Source organism: Bombyx mori, chromosome 24, assembly GCF_030269925.1.
Source record: "Bombyx mori chromosome 24, ASM3026992v2".
Lineage (NCBI taxonomy): Eukaryota > Metazoa > Arthropoda > Insecta > Lepidoptera > Bombycidae > Bombyx > Bombyx mori.
The window spans coordinates 3,951,537-3,970,422 of NC_085130.1; the positions used below are offsets into that span (position 1 = coordinate 3,951,537).

At 39.6% G+C, this 18,886-nt stretch overlaps 1 protein-coding gene across 13 annotated transcripts in view; it reads right to left on the bottom strand.

Annotated features, from left to right (window-relative positions):
* LOC101739070 (ryanodine receptor) overlaps nucleotides 1-18,886 on the bottom strand; it is a 172,547-nt gene that overhangs the window by 14,721 nt on the left and 138,940 nt on the right. For 7 of the 13 annotated variants that reach the window (XM_012689311.4, XM_062675641.1, XM_012689315.4 and 4 more), the window contains 17 exons: nucleotides 18,432-18,560; nucleotides 17,795-17,929; nucleotides 15,804-15,983; nucleotides 14,752-14,872; nucleotides 13,004-13,114; nucleotides 12,191-12,318; nucleotides 11,432-11,562; nucleotides 10,577-10,737; nucleotides 9,659-9,860; nucleotides 8,635-8,796; nucleotides 7,964-8,120; nucleotides 6,672-6,874; nucleotides 6,056-6,259; nucleotides 4,195-4,313; nucleotides 1,895-1,991; nucleotides 1,156-1,287; nucleotides 765-858 (listed from right to left, as the gene is read on the bottom strand). In XM_012689311.4, the coding sequence (XP_012544765.2) occupies nucleotides 765-858; nucleotides 1,156-1,287; nucleotides 1,895-1,991; nucleotides 4,195-4,313; nucleotides 6,056-6,259; nucleotides 6,672-6,874; nucleotides 7,964-8,120; nucleotides 8,635-8,796; nucleotides 9,659-9,860; nucleotides 10,577-10,737; nucleotides 11,432-11,562; nucleotides 12,191-12,318; nucleotides 13,004-13,114; nucleotides 14,752-14,872; nucleotides 15,804-15,983; nucleotides 17,795-17,929; nucleotides 18,432-18,560 (2,466 nt within the window). Of the gene's footprint in view, nucleotides 1-764; nucleotides 859-1,155; nucleotides 1,288-1,894; nucleotides 1,992-4,194; nucleotides 4,314-6,055; nucleotides 6,260-6,671; nucleotides 6,875-7,963; nucleotides 8,121-8,634; nucleotides 8,797-9,658; nucleotides 9,861-10,576; nucleotides 10,738-11,431; nucleotides 11,563-12,190; nucleotides 12,319-13,003; nucleotides 13,115-14,751; nucleotides 14,873-15,803; nucleotides 15,984-16,499; nucleotides 16,521-17,794; nucleotides 17,930-18,431; nucleotides 18,561-18,886 lie in introns of all 13 variants that reach the window. The other 6 variants (XM_012689312.4, XM_062675639.1, XM_012689313.4 and 3 more) reach the window with 2 other exon arrangements.

The window sequence follows — 18,886 nt, forward strand, 5'->3', positions numbered from 1 at the left end:
CGCCCACACATCTATGCAATAAAATAAAAATAAAAACATCTGCAGAAGCGGTAACTGAAAATGCTTCCCAAAGCTACGGACCCTATACTACGGGTTTTTGTATCGGCGTAAATTGAAGCTACAGAACACTTCGATAGCTTCGTGAATGTGACGGTTTAAAAAGGTTAGGTATACACATTATATGTGACGGCTGATTAATTATTATTTTTTCAGACCACGCACGTCCACTGTTGAACATAACCCTTCCCCAAGGTTCGCCAATCAATGCTTACAAGTTGGTATTTGCAACATAATTGCGGAATTCATGCGTGAAACTTTTAGCGGGGTTCGGTGTCGCGATATGAAAGTTTTTTAACTTGTCGAGCCCTTCTTCATGTCCACAATTTAGTATTTTAGATCGAATAGGTGGCGCTGCGATCAGATTCTGGAACCCTTTAATTTTCATGACAGTATGTCTGCCGGACCCGCTATATCTCTTAATTACGTCAAATACAATAATTACAATTGTTTTAACAAACAAATCATAAAAAATACCTTTTTGAAATATAAATTTTGAAATCCTCGCTGCATCAAAACAATCGGAGAACGATTAGTTGGCATCATTAATCGAAATGCTATTTACCGAAGATGTTTTAATGTCTATGGAATACAATGGACATTTCGACTTCCCGTCGCAAAGTTGATGACGTCACGTTTGTGACGAAACAGTCCATGACCACTGAACTCTTGACACGTTTCCGGCAAAACAAGAGACGATAGCTTACCTTCTTGCTCTCGGCCTCGATCGCCGACATGGCGGCCTGTTGCGCGGCCTGAGCCTCAATGCGCTCTAGAGCTTGTTTCTTTGCTTGTTCCCCGCTGAAAAACATGATCCTCTTATATAAACTTAAGCAGTACTTGACGCAGTATGCGGATACCCGCAAACACGTATAATTAAAGGTGTTATGAAGGCAGAGCGATTCATACAAATCACAAAGTTCAAATATAAAGTCCTAACCCTCGTTGGTGTTGCACAGAGACTGTCGAACAGGAACCCATGATCACTTTGCGGTATAGGTATTATACTCACTCAGGCGATCTTCCCATACGCCCTTACTACTATACCTACAACTATTACACTAGCATCAGCTCTATAGTTGCAGATAATTCATTTACCCTAATAAGTCGATCAGCGACGGTGGTCGTTGCTCTTCGGAGTGTTCCAGTCCCTCGTCGAGAGACGCGTCAGCCTCTTCACCTGAAGACGGCGTCGATGTAGTAGGAGACTCGTGCGGCTTCACCTGGATCCTGCGTTGGTATAAGTAATACGTAAATATATACCATAAGTATCCTGCAAGCTGTCAAGTGTTCTCTCTCTTTTAGACAGATTAGCGCACGATCTAGCTGTGAGTGGTAGCCGTCGCCCACGGACGTCAGCAATGCAAGGGGCACAGCCAATGCCCAACACCTGGTTACTCAACAAGCCTCATTAGAAGTACATGTCATAGCACTCAGTTAACATCATGGAGAGAATTTCATCTCAGGGCCGGATTTTATGTGACAAGTTAGCCCACCGAGTTTCTCGCCGGATCTTCTCAGCGTTTCCGATCCGGTGGTAGATTCTGTGAAGCACTGCTCTTGCTAGGGTCAGTATTAGCAACACTCCCGGTTTGAGTCCCCTGAGCTCACCTACACGTCAAGGAGAAGCTGAAATACCCTCTTAAGGCTATCAGCAAAGGTAGGAAAAAAAAAATGACAAGAAAGTGTTTTGGTACCACAACCATTCATATATGAACGTTGCTTCGGTGCGAACCATCACCAACCATCAAAAAGGAGATAAAGGAGTAACATATAAAATAATTACGCAAAGCATTCCCGGTGTCCAATAGATGTACAATAAGCTTTCAATACTCACTGCCCGTTGTCTTCTTTAGTTATGTCCAAACCGAAGGCCGAGACTTGCATCTGTCCAGTGTCATCAGCAGGCGGTAAAGCTGGCAGATGTCTCGGACCTGATCAAATAAAATCATTCTGTTGTTGGCGTCACGCGATATCATTGTCATCTATTCGTTGGAATCACGTAGCATCAACGACTTATATAGTTTTGTTTTAATTATATAAACGCCACGAGAATTTCATAGGGCACTGATAAACAAACAAACAAACAAGAAAGCCGCAAATTACCTTCTATTATATCAGATCAAAGACGAATAAAATTAATAAAAGAACACGTCTTCATAATAATTTAACATGCCCCTAAAGAAATACGAAAAGGGTATATACAATATTACTTATTTCATTTTTCCGATAGACGTATGTAAATGTTTATCTTACCCACCTAATGTAGCCACCTAATGTTAAGTGCTTACCGGAGCCCATTGACGTCTACAACGCAAATGCCACTTACCTTGCGGTAATAGTTTTAAGGTCTCAGTTCTTACAGTACAACGGCTGCCCCGCCCTTCAAACCGAAACGCATTACTACTTCACGGCAGAAGTAGGCAGGGTGGTGGTACCTACCCGCGCGGACTCACAAGACGTCCTACCACTAGTAATCGCAAGAACTCATCTTATTTTCTGTCTATTTCATTTAAATAACAGAATACCGGCGAACGTCTTTGCATTAGCACGCACAGAAACTTAAGCAGCGTTATACTTAATCGCAGCCAGAAAGAAAAAGACACGTAAAAACAAATTCACGGTTATTGTGAATATTTACAGGATCGTTTTAGTTGAAAAACGCAAACCTACAAGAGCAGAGCCAACGAACAGTGTGCTTAGTGCGAGTTCTTTAACGTTCTCGATAGCGTAAAAGTTAACTCTAATTCGTATGGAGTTGGAACAGCGTCAAACGAAGGGAAGTGAAGTAAAAAACTCACTAAGCACACACTGGTCTAGCTGGCTTAAGCCGGGAGTGTGACTAACACTGGCCCTAACAAGAGCAGTGCTTCGCGGAATCTACCACCGGATCGGAAACGCGACCCACTGAGAAGATCCGGCCAGAAACTCAGTGAGCTGTGTCTATGTGTTAATTCGCTCGTCGAGCCCTTCGCCGCAAGAAACGGGTTCGACGAGGTCGGTGACCGGTGCTTGTGGTACCTAAAAGCACCGTTAATGGATCGGGAGGATCCGTAATGACCGAATTGCCTTCGCAAGCTGACGAGCATCCATTCCACCCTAATAGTAATGGTCTCTCATGTACGTCAGCAATGTCAGAGGCACAGCAAAGCCATTATCTAATGAGTACTCTCCACAAATCGCCTTTGAAGAAGGACACATCATAGCGTCTAGAATGTATCGTATTCATTCATTCATAGCAGAGAAGATCTCTGGAAACGCACTATGGATTAACGCGGCGGTTCCAATTAGTATGGATGAACTCTGCGGGCGGGAGATGCGATGGTAAATAGGAGATGGAGAGATCTCAAACGATTCAGAGCACTCCTCGTGGAGCATTGTACAAAACACAGAGAGGACCGAAGTCCCCCCATACTAAATAATATGTTGATGCCTAGCAGCAGATAGGCGAATGAGCTTATATCCCCTTAGTGGTTCAAGAGTCCATGGACATCAAAAATTGAATGCCGCCCGTAGTTTGGCTCATTAACAAATACTTTATCGATAATGTGTCGTGTTGTAGTAACGCGTCATGCGCGGTAAATTCTCTCTATCTCATTCTCTCGCAGACGAGTGGGGTATTTGTTTCTCTCTTTAGTGTCGGTTTTACGTTTCATCATATTCCAGAGAATAACGGCGTCATAGAAGTTTTCAAATTCTTCATTCACGTATTGTCTCAACAAAAGGAAGGTTTTGTGCGATTTTTGTTTTTATTATTTTTATCAATTTTGTTCTTGACATTTTTGAGTGTTTCAACTAAAATAGATATTTTTAAATATAAACAGGTAAGTGTGTCTGTGTGTGAGCAGTGTGCGCAACATTTAGTGTTACTCCTCAACTCTGCGTGTGGCTGTTTAGTTTGTCTGTATATTGCGTTTGGTCACGTCAATAAAATTCATGATTACAAAACAACAAATCAGTAATTAATTAACGTAAAAAAAATATTAAACATTACAAGTAAATTTCAAGGCAAAGGAAACACGAATCATACAGCCATTTACAAAATGGCGTCTTGAAAAAAAAACCGAATTCTTTAGTCCGCGTGACCAAACGCTTCCGGCGAAGCATCCACACTTTAGTACCTGGTGGTCGCCTTACTTTGATTCGCGAGCAACCTGTGTCTTAACTGACCGATTTTCTCCTCTTCAGTTGGCTCTGGTGGTGGCTCCTCCACCTGCGGGCCCCGCATTAGTCCAAGGAGCACTCCGAATATGTACCTGAAAGAAAATAACGGTGAAGCTTTAAATTAAAAAAAAACACACATCGCGAAACGAGAGTCTCCTCTTGTTTGAAGTCGGTTAAAAGCTAACATTAAATTGTGTATAATTACGGTTTGATATAGATTACGAAATTATAAATGTAATCTATATATATAAAAATGAATTGCTGCTCGTTAGTCTCGCTAAAACTCGAGAGCGGCTGGACCGATTTGGCTAATTTTAGTCTTGAATTATTTGTGGAAGTCCAGAGAATGTTTAAAAGGTAGATAAATATGAACCAAAATGCTCGGAATTAAATAATAATAACAATTTTGTTTTTTCTTTGATGTGTCCTCCATCGGAAGGATTCCTTTTGTTTGTTTTAAGTTTATTTTATACAAAAGTTTAGGTCTTTTATTTCTCGATTGAGGCACTACGAAGTCTGCCGGGTTAGCTAGTATTAATTAAAAATATCTAAACAATAAATAAATATATTTACCAATGACTGAACTCGTAAATTAGAGCAGCGTGAAAATATTTAACAGAAAACTATATTAAATAATTATCTATGTATTTCATTAGGCTGTTTTGGTTCGTAAGCATAACTAAAACTAATGAGTCGTCGTGGCTTTTTTCCTAACTATTCGCCAGTAGCTATTCTAGTTACGCCGGACGGGTAGATGAGCTCACGGGCTTAACCTGAGAGAATTTGCTAACACTACCCTAGCAAGAGCAGTGCTTCATAGAATCTACCACCAGATCGGAAACGCGACCCACTGAGAAGATCAGGCGAGAAACTCACTGGCCGTGTCTGCGTCGTGGCCTAAAGGATAGGACGACCGGTGCGTTCGTATCGAGTGACGCAACTGTGTCAATGTTCGAATCCCGCAAACAGGTATCATTTTTTTCTAATTAAATACGCACTTCATATTTTCAGCGAGTAGAATCTGAGAATAGATCTGATGTTATTGCTTCACCGTGGAAGTCAATTGTGAACATTTGTTAAGTACGTATTTCAATTGAAAAACTGGTACCCGCCTGCGGGATTCAAACACCGTTGCATCGCTAGATACGAATGCATCGGACGTCTTATCCTTTAGGCCACGACGAATTCTTAATTACGTTTACGATAAGCGAAGACAATAATAAACACATAAAATTCAAAACGATTTCAATGTACCTAATCATTATACCAGTGATTCTCAACCACTGTTCCGCGGCACTTTTGTGTGCCGCGAAATTTCAAAAGTGTGCCGCTAAATTTTGCCAATATATAATGATGTTAATATTATTAAATTATATCAAATAATTTTTTTATTATTATTAGCTTGTAAATAATCCCTTTTTAAACGTTGAAATATTATTAAAGCATATATTAGTTTATTTCGTATATTTAATGGTTTTTTATAAACGTTTTATGCAGTGTTTTAGAAAGTAAATAGTTTAAATCTTTTTCTTTGTGTGCCGCCAAATTTTAAAATCGTTTAATGTGTGCCGCCAAATTTTAAAATCGTTAAATATGTGCCGCAACAAATAAAAGGTTGAGAATCACTGCATTATACACATAAAGACGATTTATGCATAAATTTTTATTTACCTTTTACTTTTTGTCTAAAAATTCTAAACGTAAGTAAACCGATTCTAGACATTAATCATGTGTTTATTTCATTAATTTTTCTATAGATAAGAATCAACGGGTGAAACTCTTACAGACATGGACGTTGTTAATGTCAGTCTTAGAGCTTAAGGCGAAGTCTTACCTGACAACGACCAGCACTCCATAGCCCAAGTAATAGAACATATAGAAGAACATTTTGAAGAAGCCGACGGCCAATTCTGCCGGTGGCATTTGCTGTAGATCTGCAATTTTCGCCTTTATGTTCGACGGTGATAAAGACGAGAACGCCGTGGAGATGCCGTCTTTCACTGATTGGATGCCGCGACGGAACGGATCCTTGCCGGCACTGGAAACAGCCAATAAGATTGATATTAACAAAAAAAAACAAAAAAAATAAGTCCGATAATTTTTTAACCCAATTTCATTGACTGCTCTTGTATCTATATATCTGTGTAAAATAATCTTTTATGATAATTAAGAGCGACTCTAACACGACAGATCAACTTGAGAATTTGCACATGCGCTAAGGATCTTTGGCAAAATAAATAACATTATTGTTATTATTACTGCAGCCCGATATTTCTCAGTTTTTAACACTTTGATTGTCATGTAGGTTTGTATCAGTTCACCGTCCACAAACATATTTGTACCAGTCAACAGTCTACAAAAATATTTGTATCAGTCCACAGTCCACAAACATTTGTACCAGTCCACAGTCCACTAACACATTTGTACCAGTTCACCGTCCACAAACATACCGATCATCATCGTCGTCTCCCATGTACATGTAGCTGGCCTCCCTGTTCTTAGGTCCGCCGGCGGTGTCGTCCGAAGCGGCCATCAGACCCGACGCGTGGGTCATCTCAAAGATGGCGTCCTCGCAGAAGTTCACGAACGCTTCCAGCTTCTCCTTGTCGCCGCCTTCGGTTACGATGCTGTAGAAAAACGCGCGCTTTGATTCCTGTAGAAATAACAGAGCACCTTAATACTTGCGGTGGGCAGCTTTTTTTTTAATTTTTTTATTGCTTAGATAGGTGGACGAGCTCACAGACCACCTGGTGTTAAGTGGTTACTGGAGCCCATAAACATCTACAACGTAAATGCGCCACCTACCTTGAGATATAAGTTCTAAGGTCTCGGTATAGTTACAACGGCTGCTCCACCCTTCAAACCGAAACGCATTACTGCTTCACGGCAGAAACAGGCAGGGTGGTGGTACCTACCCGTGCGGACACACAAGAGGTCCTACCACCAGTAAAGTGATTTGGTGATTTGGTGGTATAAGGACACCAGAATCCGTAGGCACCACAAAGTGTATACCGCATTCAGACATTACGTCTCCAAAGGTAACCGTGTCAATAATATTGTTATACGACCATGCTAATATGTCAGACCCGAATACAATATTGGTAAAATAAGTACAGTACCCGGCGATAACTATTGAACATCGATCATTGGATAGAGACAATCGGCTAATTTCGGCTTTGTATAGCGTTATCTCTGTCGCACGAGAAAGTCATCTATTAAACATCAGATTAGGATCACAGTCTGCAATTGAACAACGACTGACAGACCTCACATAGGTCGTGTGTGACAGAGATGATAAGATGTAGCACAGCTTCTGAATTCGTTAAGTTGTGCAGCAAAATCTTGTTGTCATACAACCATGACGTCATTTTCTTCTTTACGAGGTTTGCAGATTTTATTAAACTAAGTTTGGCTAAGTGCAGCCTTTGCGCTGGCAAAGTCGATGAACAAAGCTGATCTTTTTTTTTATTGCCCTTGTAGGCAGACGAGCATACGGCCCACCTGATGGTGAGTGGTGCCCGTCGCCCATGGACTTCAGCAGTGCCAGGGGAAGAGCCAAGCCGCTGCCTACTGCTTAATACTCTCTACAAGGCTCTTTTGAAGAAGGACATGTCAAAGCTCTCGGGAAACACCCTGGAGTGGAGCTCATTCCATAGCCGGATGGTGGGTGGCAAAAAAGATATCTGGAAACGCACTGTCTCTTTGGAAGACCTGGGAAATAGGGGGTCATAAGGTTCGTCACCTTGATCTGCGGCTTCTCCCACTGTTCAATATTAGATTCTTTGATCTCAAAGTAGACTCGTTCGATGCGCTTCGATCCACCCATGATCTCGATGCGGCCGAGGAATGGCTCGAAGTAGTTCAGCACCGAGCCAGCTGTTTCCAGGAAACGGGCCAATCTGTTTCGCAAGTAACATTGCTCTTATTATTTACCTAGCTAGCCTGACTTAAACTGAGGGACGTGGATTCTATCAACATTTCAAACCGATGTTCTTGTGATGGACATTTGCCTTTTATCTGGATATTTAAAATCTATGTATGTATATAATTGTGTGTAGAATCAAAAACTGAAAGCTGTAAACACTAGAGCGTTGCCTTGAGAGACTGTGTAGGGGTAAATTTTCTTTACACTCGTATGTCTTTAATGGGTGAATGCTTGCCAATAACCGAGGCTATAAAGACCTTCAGAAACAAAGAAGAGGAAGGGGACTAAGGAGAAGAATGGGTGAAGTCACAGTTCGCCGAGCGCTAAGTTGTAGTGTCCTAGGACATTGAAGCACATTATTGGTTCGCGGCTGAAATAGTCGGGCCGGTGTTACCTGCCCATGTGAACACACAACACGCCCTACCACCTGCTATCCCTTCGCCTACCTGTTTGGTTCCTATACAGACTGCATCATGCGCGGACCATACCTTGGTTCGTTGGGCATGTGCTCCGAGAGGTTGGTCAGCAGTACGGCAAGGTTGAAGCCGATTTCTTTGGCCGGTTCGTGGAAACGGTCGCAGAAGCCCACGTAGTCAAGTTTACCGTCGTGGTTCGTCTCGCAGCAAGCGAGTAAGAACTCTATCTCTTCGCTGTAAGGTACAAGAAACGTTATTAAAAAGGCCGTAGATACGATTCTTATTTGTATTGAATAAGGGCGGTTTTTACTCTTCCAACAGAAACACGTGATTGCATCGCGTATATCGTATAAATAATGCAGGACAGTGGTCCTTATCCATTTGGGTTCTCGAAACACTCCATCTATACATTGTCATGTAACCTCACACAATTTATCTTAAAAGAGGTTAATATGTTATAAAGATGACATAAATAGAATTTCGAATATTGAAACATAAGAAGGAACATTAGAAATATAAAAGCATTTTGACATATTGAAATATAAAAAATATAAAAATAGTGGTGAAGCAATAGCTTTAAATGTTGTTTACCTTTATAGAACAACTCAATATGTGCTATAGTTTTACTAAACTAAACCGTATTTTGGTGTAAATAAAATAATACATTATATACATATAAATAAAATTGGAGTGTCTGTTTGTAATATTGAAATAACCGCTTTTCACTACATGCACATGAATATATAGGTATATATGGTACATACACCAAAATAACATTTTTTACAATTTTTGTCTGTTTGTCTGTCTGTTTGTTCCGGCTAATTTCTAGAACGGCTGGACGAATTTTGACGAGACTTTCATTGATAGGTAGCTGATGATACAAGGAATAACTTAGGCTACTTTCTTTAGGTTAGGTTTGCCCCGCGGTGTCACCGTCGTACCGCGGGACTCAACTATCGATAATAAAATTTAATGTTTCCGAAGCGAAGCGAGGGCAGGTCGCTAGTCAACAATAAGAACATTAGTTTATTAATTAGGCTTTATACTATTTATTAAATATTTCTTAAAGTACAATAATTCAATGTAATCCACTTACGGCGTGTAACTCTTTTGCTGTTCCATCTTCTCTTTGAAGTCTTTCGGCAGGACCCAGCCGTCGTTATTGGCGTCGATTTCTTGGAAACTGGCGCTAGAGGTCAAGTCCTTCAGCTTCAGGAACATGTCGAAGTACTTGAGGATCAGTTCCACGTTTGAAGCCGACTCTACTAATGTGTCCACCATCTGCTTACCGATGGTACCTGATTATGAAGCAAAACCTTTAAAATTTCATATTTTCATTGCATAGACGGCTGAATTAGCTCCTGACCCTAAGTTAAATGGATAACATGACTCAAATATATCACAATAGTTCCCAATCCTCTCCTACCGACGTGTGTGGACCTACATTCCACCATATCACTAATCCTGTATAATAGGTAGAGTTCGGAGTAGGTAGACTGATTTAAGGTCGTTGACGTCAAACGTAGAGGATAATATGGATATACCTTCAAAATACGGGAACTTCATATTTATTGTGATATTTGTTCCGGAATTTTGAAATAGCATGAATCGGTGTTTAAGGTGAAAAACGTATTAATAATATTAATCTACGCTACCAGTGCTAGCTAATGGTGAAAGAAATCAGTATTTTATTTTATACAAAAACACCTTGGAACAGTTACACCGTATTTTATCCCTTTCTGTTGAATCAGAAATGACGCTTGTCAGTATGAGACAAAACTTAGACGGGGCTTTTTGTTACTTTATCTCATAAATATAGAAATGGTATCTGATATAGATAAAAATTTTTTTTTTTCAAATAACAAAAAAAAAAATTAATAAAATGGCATATCCATATTATAATATCTTGATGCAAGTATATAAAATCAATCTACCTACTCCGATCACTGATAATAGCTCTTCTAAAGCCATCCCATTTATAATATTGGATCATCAAATAGAGGAAGGCGCTTACCATTGACGACGTTTCCTTCGAGCATCGAAAGCATCATGGTGATCATGTCCTTCTGCAAATTGAGTAGCTCCTTCAGCAGGTCCACTTGTGACGAGTGCTTCGACAGCTTGTCCTGCATGTGCGAGAACAGGAAGAGAAACCCTCCCACAGCGTCCCACAGTCTGGCGGAAATGTAAATGTTTTAAAACGGACCGTCTTGTTGAAGTTTGAGTGAGTTAATTTATTTAAATTTTGTAGGTATTGCTGGTCTCGTGGTTTGTGTTTCGGAAATTAGATAATTTCTTTAAAAGTGCATTTCTTTATCTCTCTTTTTGGTCAAAGGACAAATATAACAAGGTCATTTCATATTATATTTAATATAATATCTATTTATCGTATACCCATATATTTTTTCTATAATAGTATATTACCAATGGTACACCGCAACATACCTGCTATATCTTTATATTTATCAGAATTTCTGTAAATTAAACGGTTGTCTAGAAGAAATCGCTTTTAGCGAGAAGACCGCGTATTGTACAATCTGCTTGTTAACTGTTTTTTTTAAATGTCTCTCTCTCTCTCTCTCTCTCTCTCTCTATAACGAAACAGACTAAGGTGTTTCGTATTTCGTTATTGCCCAATTGGTGTTTGGCCAGCACTGCGAGAGGTCGCGCGGGCAGATACCACCAACTTGCCTATTCGTGCGGCGCGGTTCGGGCGACGTCATGCTTCAAGGTTTCTTGAGGCATGCACGTAATGTCGATGAACTCCGGTAACAATTTAGAACAAAGCGCCATGTGACTTAACCCGAACCGGACATTGAGTTCTTTAACATGTCCTGTTGTATTCGAGATATGATAACCGACTATCTACCTGGAGTGGGCTAAGGCCTGCTGGTTCTGAGTACAAGGTCCCTGGATGACTTCAGTGAGCGTGTTGAAGACTTGCGAAGCGACGCCGATCGCCTTAAAGAAGTTCGCTTTACCGGCCGGGTCGATCAGTTCCTGGGAAACGTATTATGATTGACTCGGTGGTGCAGTGGTTAGAGGTCTTGACTGTGGCACCTACTATCGTGGGTCCGATTCCCGAATAAGGCAAACAAGTGAAAACAACGTCTACAATGTCTATGACAGTATAATGTGCTATATTCTGTTTTAAAGAGTAACCAGTATAGCTAACTATAAAGGAACGTCTTCGCTAAGATTGCTTTGATACTAAATTAAACTTACATCTTACAGTGCTCACAGTACATATCGGAACGTAGCCCGTGTGTCAGTTGCAAAATCACCCGTTCTAAATTGATGGATGGTAATACCAGGCAACTCATCAGCCGGTCCGTTGTTATGTCCATGTCATCATCATTCTCCTGCCCTTTTCTCAGTCACCTGGGGTCAGCGTAATATGTCTTCTCCTTCCATACTCCTCTATCATATACCATTTCTTCGCTCACTCCCCCCTTACACATATCGTCTTTCACGCAATCCATCCATTTCTTCTTAGGTCTACTTCTTCCTCTATATGCTTCCACATTCACAGTTAACACTCTCTTACCAACCCCATTTTTATTGCGTCTCATCACATGTCCATAACATACCAAACGCAAAAAAGTTGTCGTCAACCTAAAGAGGGTACCTTGCTCGAATAGTGCCAGTAGAAGTCCATGATGGACTCCTGGAGACGTAGCAGGTAGTCCACAGTGCAGATCACGACGTTCACGGTAGTCGTGTTCCCGGCCTGGGTCCGGAGGTAGTTCTGCCAATCTGAGCGTCGATAATGACTGATTAAAAAGAGTTCGAGTAAAAAGACTTTCGGTAGGCAGCGGCTTGGCTCTGCCCCTGGCACTGCTGAAGTCCATGAGCGACGGTAACCACTCACCATCAGGTGGGCCGTGTGCTCGTCTGCCTACAAGGGCAATAAAAAAAAAGTTCTTAAACCTTCATCATCAGAAATTTGGTTGGTTTGGTTCTGCTTTGGGGGGTGAGGCAGGCGTTGCATAGATCTGAGACTTAACACATACTTCAAGCTGATATTTACATTGTATATCGTATTTAGCAACCATTCTTCTTTACTGGTAGTAGGACCTCTTGTGAGTCCACGCGGGTAGGTACCACCAACTTGCCTATTCCTGCCGTGAAGCAGTAATGCGTTTCTTGCTTGCAGGGTGGGGCAGCCGTTGTAACTATACTGAGACCTTAGAACTTATATCTCAAAGTAGGTGACGTATTAACGTTGTAGATGTCTATGGGCTCCAGTAACTGTCAGCTCGTCCACCCGCCTAAGCAATAAAAAAAGGTCGAGAGTCGTATTTCATTTACCATCCAAACACCGACGACGCCTACTCAGGTAGGTACTTACCTCTTTTCCATTACACTACACACCACCGACGCACCATACATTACACATCCATAGAGGCAGCTATATATTGGATCTGAACTCCGACCTTACCCAAGTTGTGCCCTTCGCAAGTCAGCTGGATGAATCTGAAGAGAGCGCACGTGAACTCTGCGTCGTGCATGTTCTTTTCGCCGGCGGCTCCCTCCAGCCCCACCCCGAGACCTGGGACACGCAATACGAGCGTGTATTAACACGAAGCCGAATTTAAAAGAGCTCCAATGATCCGATAAATACTACTTATTTGGAACGAAGTTCCTTACGGGGCGATGCGGCGGGGTACCCCTAACTAGGAAAAAACGTCCGTAACGTAAGATTTTTATTAGTAATGCACACAGTGTACGACTTAACTTTATAATAACGTACCAAAAATAACATATTTTTATTACATATTTTTTATAAATTATTGTGAATAAAATAAAGTTGACAACTATGTAAAGTAGTTTATTTTTATCAATAAAAAAATCATAACAAAAAATACCCAAATAATTATTTTCGAATAGAACTTAAAATTAATATTTTTATAATATGGAATTATGTTCCTATCCGGTGTCCCACGACACCACACATCTTTTTTTTTAATTTTATTGTCCTTGTATGCGGACGAGCATACGACCTGCCTAATGATGGACGGTTACCGTCGACCGTGGACATCAGCAATGCCAGGGGCACAGCCAAGCCACTGCCTACCGTTAAGTAATCTCCACAAGCCTTGTTAAAGCTTTTACGGCTTAATTTAATAGAACGAATGAGATAATTGAGAATAGACTAATTTATTGTTTTTTAATTAATTAATGTTCACTACTGTATCGAGAAAATTCTCAAGGTAATCGAACGCATAAAAATCGCGTTAAAAAACAGCGTTACATAGATAAAGGATGAATATAACTGGATTAAACATTAGAATATCTTAATATATATACGTATATATAAATTACGTGTCACGTTGCTTGTCCGCGATGGACACCTAAACTACTGAACCGATTTTAACTATTATTTTTTTATTTTTATTTTGTTCCAAATTAGGCCATAGGATGGTTTTTATTTCGATTAATGCTCGCAATATTTATTAATTAACAATAAAATGATTTCTTATGTTGATTATTGATATTAATTGTAAGTTTTACAAGTCTATAATAGATAGCGCCTTAAATCAGTTTTTACAGACAATTGTAGTTCTGTCTGACATTAATATCTCATAGATGGCGCTGTGTTAAAAATACCAACGTTTCACATAAGCTACAATTTAATGCCATGAACACCACGTGTTGCTGAGGCTAAAGTATAAGTGAAATTTATTTCGTAGTAAACGCAATACAGTGAAATCCAATTGTTCTTGCTTCGTGAATTTTTGGTATTAGCATAGCCGGCCACGTGGTATTTAGAAACTAAAACCTTAGCCACAGCAACGCGTGGCCGGGTTTGCTAGTTTTATATAATTTTAACCGATTCACACATTATTCTTGTGTTATTAGTTTCATTTTGTCTATACATATAAAAATGAATTGCTGTTCGTTAGTCTCGCTAAAACTCGAGAACGACTGGACCGATTTGGCTAATTTTGGTCTTGAATTATTTGTCCAGGAAGTCCAGAGAAGGTTTAAAAGGTAAATAAATATGAAAATGCTCTTAATTAAATAAAAATAACAATTTTATTTTTCCTTTGATGTGACCCCCGTCGGACGGATAGCTTTTATTTGTTTTAAGTTTATTTTATACAAAAGTTTAGGTCTTTTATTCATCGATTGAGGCACTACGAAGTCTGCCGGGTCAGCTAGTTTGTAATAAATATGTGAATGTACCTTCAGCCTTAGTGTTCCTTTCGAAGGCATCCAGATCCAACACAGAGCAAGAGTTCATGAGGCCAGCTATGGACGTGAAGAAGCCCACGTCTTTCTTGTCTTTCAAATGGTTCAGCATTCCCTGTACGCGGAATTAAATTTGCATTTTACATCAATGTTTTTGACCAACATACCGTATACCAAAAAAATATGTCTAGAAGTGTTTTTATAATGAAAAAGTACCGTAGCAATATTATTGTTGGTTAGGTAGTTGGTCGAGCTCACGGCCCAACTAGTGTGAAGTGGTTACTGGAGCACATAGAAATCTAAATGTAAATACCGCGACCGTGAGACATGAGTTTTACGTCTCAGTTTTCAGTACAATAGCCACCCGAACCTTCAAGCTGAAACGCATTACTGCTTTACAACAGAAATAGGAAGGGCGGTGGTACCTACCCGAGCAGACATTTGGGATATCGATAAAAAAATATAGGAAACTGTCATTAAAAGTGACAAATATAAAAAAAAATACATACTATCGAACACATAACATCCTTATTATTGGAAATCTGATAAAAATAATAGGACACGATGTTTACACATTATTAAATGTTTTATTCCTTTACATTTACGTCATCACATCATTAGAAATGATTCTTCGTGCCATGCGCTAAAGGAATTCTTTCAAGGCAATGATACTCATCACGTCTTGATCTGATGGATCAAAACTAGACGCTTTCAGCTCTAACACTAGGAGCAGGCTTAGGGACCCCGGTAACCGTACTCGTCGAACTCGACAAAGAGGTCGACGTGCAACCTAACCCATGCATCAGCCCGCTGAGTTTCTCGCCGGATCTTCTTAGCGAGTCGCAATTCCGATCCAGTAGTAGATTCATAGCAGCTGCCCTTGAGTTAGGTCAGGTCTCCTTTGGAGGCGCTCGGGCAGTTTTTACCAAATCCCGCCCCTCCTGGCTGAGCCTTTGCTCGCCCACCTGTCCTAGTAAAGCTAGAAAGGCCTTTCACCCACCAGTGTCCTTCTTTCTTAAAAAAAAACGGTACACAAAAGGCCTCACCATCTGTATGTCAATGTTCCCGCCGCGCAGTATGGATATGCCGAGCTGTAGCGTTTTCATGACCATTTCACTGGGCACCCCCTTGGACGCAGATATGTGTAGGAGCACCATCTCCGCGACCCCCCTGTTGGCGAGCCTCGCCTGGTGGAAGAGTAGCTTCTGCTTCTCCATTTCTTGCTCCTGTATTGTTTCAAGTAAAATGTGAGATAAATTTGTTTAATTACACTGTAATTTCGTTTCTCTAATATCTGTCATTCTTGTTTTATTTATTATTTAGTGTATTGAATTTATTTTAAATATAATTTAGTATTAATTTTTTAATTTATTTAATATTTAAATGATTGAATTTAGTTTAAACATAATTTGATAATGACGATAACCTTAAATTTTTGTGGCCTATGAAATATAAGATTAAAATAAGACACTGAAATGATGCGAATTACAAACTATTGTATGAATTAGTACGTAATTAATTGTGATTTACAAATACCAATTTATATTTTTCAAATAATCTATTGAATTGAATTTTGATATAGCTCAGTGGTTTTTTCGACGGTAGTTCGAATAAATTCTATTTTTATTTTATTTGTTTTGTTTTTTTTTAAATATATAACTTCTACTTCTGAATAGTATATATATTTTTATTAATAATTATATTTATGTTATTTCGATTATGTAACAGTACGTATTTCTTACCATAAACATTTCCACAGTTTTCTGCTTGTAAGCACAACAAATGATTAAATTTAATTCGAAATATGAATTACGCAATACTTTTTAACGAAACATTAGTATTGTTTGTTGGGACGTTTTTTTGTTTTGTCTTTATTTATTGAATATAAATAATGCATTTATTATGTGAGATGAGAATTATCGTTTACACGTCGTAAGAATCAAGTTTACCTGAGATTCAGTATCGATTTTTTTAAGTTTATACACGGAATAAGCATATACACATTAGTGCTTTCTATTACGAAGCGAGTGACAGTTCAACAGTGCAGTCCATGGGCAACATCAGGCGTGCCACGAACCGGCTTGACCTCTTGTCGAACACAGTATCGATGATAAGGAAACTTAACCTTGACACCGGTCCTTAAGGTTCATGTTAACTTTTTTTTTTATAATTACACTAGTAAAGACCTTTCCACGTAGCTAGCGTTCAATGTCATCTTTAATGGAGGGCGAATTTTTTAATGGTCCTGTTAGCCTCACTTGCAAGCGAAATTATAACATACGGTGCATACGATAGAGTTGTTTTTAAAACGAAAATATGCAACAACAAAACCACAGAATAAGCAAGGCAATAAAGAAAGTTCGCGCTCAAATTTCACCGAGTAGTGTGACTGAAGAGAACGCTGGCTGTTAGTGAACACCCTCGTACATATTTAACAAAACCTAAACAAATTGAACAAATAATATTGTTAGGCCGGTAAGAGTAACGCCATTTATCGTCGAATAGCAGAAACGAATATCAAATGATCTAGTGACATCTAGAACGCTCGAGAAGTACAACGCCATCTATTGTCATATAGCGGAAACACACATCAAAACTACTCGACTTGCCCAGAATGTTCTCGATAAATTTAGGGATGTCGTATCGACTATAAAAGCGTTACAGAGATGGCACGCAGTCAGTTAGTAATCGGGACTACTTGAAGCGAAACAGTGAACGGATCACCTGAAGCGAAGCGGAAGAAGTGAAGTGAGAATTTTAAAGTGTTCGTCAAGTGTTCTAAGTGTTAATATTTTTTTCTATGCTGCAACTTAGCAATATGTTTCTTTAAAAATAATAATCTAATTTGTTGTCAGATTTTCATCAGGAAAAAAAAAGAGCTGAGTTGTGTCCCCAGTGGTACCATTCTCATCTTATATCTACAAATCTTTTTGCTCTAAGTGTCAATACAGTTTTAATTTGTACTTCGGTAGAATTTTTATGTATCCTGAACCCCAGCGCGTAACAACATTAAATAATTGCAATTAAAGTAACTCACGTGTATACTGGCCCGACCTTCCTCTTCCCCTTCCGCTTCTCCTCCTCCCTCCTCCTCCTCTCCGCCTCCTTCCTCCTCCTCTTCTCCGCATGACTTCGCAATGATATGCGCGTACGACATGTACAGTGGATCTTCCTGTACGTTTTAAACAAAAACATATTGATAGCTGAATCTTAATTTGTTATGTGTATAAAAAAGGTCATAAGTGTCAATTTAGTTAAAAAAATTCTTAGACCGACAAAGTTAGGGTGTTGTTTGCTTTTGCATAAAGTCGTTCTTTGATATTGGTAATTATTGTTAGTGTCTCTTAATAAATGGTTCAAAGGAAGACCTTTTATAGCGTCCCTCATATTTGGGGAGGGGGGGGGGGGTTTCACATTCCAGATATTGGTGGGACGTGGTCAAATATATCTCGGATAAACGAATTTTGCATCATGTCTATTGTGCGATAATTTATACATACTTCGTAAACAAAAAAGTCAAGTTTTTTTTTTGTAATTTTTTTTATTGCCCTTGTAGGCAGACGAGTATACGGCCCACCTGATGGTGAGTGGTTACCGTCACCCATGGGCTTCAGCAATGCCAGGGGCAGAGCCAAACCGCTGCCTACCGTATTTTCAGATAATTTTCACCATACCTGCAAGGCTCCGGACCGTTCCGTCATAGCTCCCCTGCAGAAGGTCGTGACCAACTGGGTCAGTGGATCTGGCTTCCCATCCTCCTCTACCACATCACTCTTCTTGAGTTCAGCATCCTCGAACGATTGCTGTAACCAGAAGATTTTATAGGCACTAAGTTAAGGGATTTTATGTCCTGGTAACTAAGATCTTTAAGTCATGTCTTATTTTAATTAATATTCTTATTTTTATGAAAAATGATAATACGGAGTGAAATGAAATGAAATGGAGATGATTCATTTGAGACATTAATCTATTGGGATGAAACTAAATGAAAAGAGATAATATTTGACGAAAAATAATATCAGGAAAATGGTGGTGATTTACTGAAATTTTTTCAGTGGACCTTTTGGAGGATCCCGGGAAGTTACGTCCAGCGGTTTTGTTTCATTTTCCCACATTTGTGCACTTTCAC